This window comes from Mus caroli, unplaced genomic scaffold, assembly GCF_978045245.1.
Source record: "Mus caroli unplaced genomic scaffold, Mus_caroli_1 scaffold_8, whole genome shotgun sequence".
In the NCBI taxonomy this organism is placed as follows: Eukaryota; Metazoa; Chordata; class Mammalia; order Rodentia; family Muridae; genus Mus; species Mus caroli.
The window spans coordinates 139,427,260-139,431,745 of NW_028227263.1; the positions used below are offsets into that span (position 1 = coordinate 139,427,260).

General features: G+C 52.4%; 1 protein-coding gene across 1 annotated transcript; it reads right to left on the reverse strand.

The window, feature by feature from the left end:
- Window positions 1–1,056: 1,056 nt before the first annotated feature.
- Window positions 1,057–2,022, reverse strand: LOC110297646 (olfactory receptor 2A1/2A42-like). The gene has a single exon (XM_021166534.2). It carries the CDS (start codon window positions 2,020–2,022, stop codon window positions 1,057–1,059), a length of 966 nt encoding a protein of 321 aa, XP_021022193.1.
- Between the last annotated feature and the right edge of the window lie 2,464 nt (window positions 2,023–4,486).

Here is a 4,486-nt window from a genome sequence, read left to right on the forward strand (position 1 = left end):
AAAAGTAAAAGAGTTAGGGCTGGAGAGATGACTCAGCAGTTAAGGGTGCTGGCTACCTTGCAGAGGACCTGGGTTCAAATCCCAGCATCCACATGTTTCTCACAATCATCTGTAACTTTAGTCCCAGGGAATCCAGCACCTTCTGGTCTCCTTGGGCACTTCATGCTGCACACACATGCTGCACACACATGCTGCACACATGCTGCACACACACGCACCAGGCAAACACACATATGTATAAAATAAATACTTTTATTTTTTCAATTTTTTATACATTTTTTACTTAAAATAGAATTACATTGCTTTTCCCATTTTCTTCCCTCCCTCTAGCTCCTCCAAGTATCCTCACTACAGATTTAGAGATGCACAGATATTCTGTAATATCAAGACACCAATGGCCATTAATAGTTTTCTGGGTGCAGCCCCAAGTTTCTTTCTTGCTTTATCTGTTCTCTCTCGATCTCCATTCCTCCCTCCCACCTCTCCCTCCCTTCACAGTCACAGCAGTGCAGTAGCCACAGCAACTCTGAAAGCATTTATCATCTAATTCTTTATTTGAAAGTTCCAGCAGGAATGTGACTCACTTCTAGGTAGAGTGTTCCTCTGGAATGCACTGGTAAGTCAACCGTGCTTCATAAAAGGGCTCCACACCCATGAGTATCTAGGGAGCACAAACTGGACTCCAAGGAGTGATTTTATTAAGTTGAGGAGTGGATGGGTGGGGGGTTAGATCTTGGACGATTTTAGGGAAGGCGTGGGCAATGGACATGATCAAAATACAGTCTGAGAAGTTATGTCAAAGATATAATATTCAAGATTTTTTTTCAAAGAAATCTTTATGTAGTGACATATCCATTTAATTCCAGCACTCAGGAGGCAGAGGCAAGTGAATCTCTGTGAGTTCGAATCCAGCCTGGTCTATCAAACGAGTTCCAGGCTAGTTAGGGCTATACTGAGATCCTCTCTCAAAAACTTAAAAATAAAATAAAAAAAGATACCTCCATGGAATTTGAACAGACCAGACTGAGAGAAAATTCTGTGTCCCGCAGAAGTTGCTTAGTGCAACACAGTGCGCATCCCCCGCAGCCGGGCCAGGGCATAGCGAGCTGCCATGTGGACCTCACGGTTTCGAAGGCTGTAGATGAGTGGATTGAGGACAGGTGTGACCACCAGGTAGAAAACTGCCACCAGTTTATGGTGTCTAGCAGGAAGATCACTAGAGGCTTTGGGCCGCAGGTACATGGCACTCACCGTGCCATAGAAGAGCCCCACCACAGCCAAATGTGAACTGCAGGTAGACAAAGCTTTGTGGCGACTCCCAGCAGAAGGCAACTTGCACACAACAGCCAAAATCCAGGTGTAGGAGGCTAGGATGAGGACCAAAGGTACCAGGAGGATGGGCACACCCAGGCCGTAGACCAGCCTGTAGTTGGCTGTGGTGTCTGCACAAGCTGTCCTCAGCACCGCAGGTAGCTCACAGAAGAAGTGGTCCACCGCTGGCCTCCCAGGACAGAAGGGCAGGCGTAGTGCAGCCACCGCATTGGGTACAGAGAGTGCAAAGCCCAGTGTCCAGGATGCTCCAGCCAGCGCTGCGCAGCGGGGGGCGGTCACCAGGGTCGCATAATGCAGCGGTCTGCACACAGCCAGGCAGCGGTCCAGGGCCATCGCGGCCAAGAGGATGGCCTCGCAGCTGCCCAGGGAGATGCCCACGTACAGCTGCGTGCCACAACGCACCAGGGACAGGCGGGCACTACGCATGGTCATGTGTGCCAGCGCCTGCGGTAGCGTGGTACTCACATAGGCTGTGTCCAGCAGGGCCAGGTGGGTCAGCAGGCGATACATGGGCCGGTGCAGTCGTCTGTCCAAGGCTATCAGACCCACTAGAGCACCATTACCCAGCACAGTGGTGAGGTAGGCTAGAAGAAGTGAGGCCCACAGCAGGGGGCGCAGGGAAGGTGGGGCCCACAGTCCCAGCAGCTGGAACTCCGTGGTTCCTGAATCATTGAGGGTTCCCGGGCCCATCCTGGAGACAGAGACAAATAGCAGGGTCACTGCAGACAGTCTGGGCTGGGAGTGTAAGGGATGGCAGGACCCAGCTCTTTCTCCCTTAGTCTCCCTTCCCAGCAATCTCCTTCCTCATTTTCCCGTCCCCCTCTCCTCCCGCCACACACACATACACACACACACTCACACACACTCACACATACTCTCCAACTCTTAAGTTACATCTTGTTTACCCCCGCCCCCTCACCAAGTCTTCCAGTGGTTATAAACCCACTGAAGTCATAGGTACTTGGAAGTCAATTGTGAGACATGCCTATAGACATACCTAGCAAATATTGGGTCAAGACCATGATAGTAGAAAGATGGAGAGAGAACAAATCACTCAGGAACATTTCTGCCCTATGTGCACACAATTGCTTTGTACAACGGGTTCTCTATGTGCACACAATTGCTTTGTACAATGGGTTCTCTATGTGCACACAATTGCTTTGTACAACGGGTTCTCTATGTGCACACAATTGCTTTGTACAACGGGTTCTCTATGTGCACACAATTGCTTTGTACAACGGGTTCTCTGGATCACAAAACATCTTATTGATTCCCTGTGAGTGTCCATTAAGAATCTGAAACCTCGTCCAATCCAATTGCGCGGGACCTGAGACTGCATTAGTTAGGGAAGCAGAAACCGGCCTGAGTAGGACCACAGGCCTCATCCGGCTGGATCAGCGCCGGGGTAGCGGGAGCGCAGGGTTGCCTGACACCCGCCAGCTACCCACGACCCCCGCCGCAGGATTTTGGGACTGCTGGTGAGTGGAACACAGCTTCTGCTCCAATCCAATTGCGCGGGACCTGAGACTGCATTAGTTAGGGAAGCAGAAACCGGCCTGAGTAGGGCCACAGGCCTCACCCGGCCGGATCAGCGCCAGGGTAGCGGGAGCGCAGGGTTGCCTGACACCCGCCAGCTACCCACGACCCCCGCCGCAGGATTTTGGGACTGCTGGTGAGCGGAACACAGCTTCTGCTCCAGTCCAATCACGCGGGACCTGAGACTGCTCTGGTTGGGGAGAGAGAAATCCGGCCCACACAGGGCCACAAGCCTCTTCCGGTCAGAAAAGCACCTGAGCAGCTGGGGCGCAGGGTCTGCTGACACTCGCCAACTGCCCACAACACCCGCCACAGGATCTTAAGACTTCTGGTGAGGGGAGCACAGCTTCTGCTCCAATCCAATTGCGCGGGACCTGAGACTGCATTAGTTAGGGAAGCAGAAACCAGCCTGAGTAGGGCCACAGGCCTCACCCGGCCGGATCAGCGCCAGGGTAGCGGGAGCGCAGGGTTGCCTGACACCCGCCAGCTACCCACGACCCCCGCCGCAGGATTTTGGGACTGCTGGTGAGTGGAACACAGCTTCTGCTCCAATCCAATTGCGCGGGACCTGAGACTGCATTAGTTAGGGAAGCAGAAACCGGCCTGAGTAGGGCCACAGGCCTCACCCGGCCGGATCAGCGCCAGGGTAGCGGGAGCGCAGGGTTGCCTGACACCCGCCAGCTACCCACGACCCCCGCCGCAGGATTTTGGGACTGCTGGTGAGCGGAACACAGCTTCTGCTCCAGTCCAATCACGCGGGACCTGAGACTGCTCTGGTTGGGGAGAGAGAAATCCGGCCCACACAGGGCCACAAGCCTCTTCCGGTCAGAAAAGCACCTGAGCAGCTGGGGCGCAGGGTCTGCTGACACTCGCCAACTGCCCACAACACCCGCCACAGGATCTTAAGACTTCTGGTGAGGGGAGCACAGCTTCTGCTCCAATCCAATTGCGCGGGACCTGAGACTGCATTAGTTAGGGAAGCAGAAACCAGCCTGAGTAGGGCCACAGGCCTCACCCGGCCGGATCAGCGCCAGGGTAGCGGGAGCGCAGGGTTGCCTGACACCCGCCAGCTACCCACGACCCCCGCCGCAGGATTTTGGGACTGCTGGTGAGTGGAACACAGCTTCTGCTCCAATCTTTAAATAGTGACAACGATAACAACTAACCCCAGAGATTACCAGATGGCGAAAGGTAAACGTAATAATCTTACTAACAGAAACCAAGACCAGTCACCATCATCAGAACCCAGCACCCCCACTTCACCCAGTCCAGGGCACCCCAACACACCGGAAAAGCTAGACACGGATTTAAAAGCATATCTCCTGATGATGATAGAGGACTTCAAGAAGGACGTTAATAACACACTTAAAGAAATGCAGGAGAACACTGCTAAAAAGGAAGAAGACAATAAAGAGAAAGCACAAAAATCCCTTAAAGAATTGCAGGAGAACACTGCTAAAGAGTTACAAATCCTTAAAGAAAAACATGATAACATAATCAAACAGGTAGAAGTCCTTACAGAAAAACAGGAAAACACATCCAAACAGATGATGGAAATGAACAAAACCATACTAGACCTAAAAAGGGAAGTAGACACAATAAAGAAAACCCAAAATGA

Coding starts and splice junctions, on each gene's coding strand:
- LOC110297646 (XM_021166534.2), bottom strand. CDS start 2,022: ATGGGCCCGGGAACCCTCAATGATTCAGGAACCACGGAGTTCCAGCTG.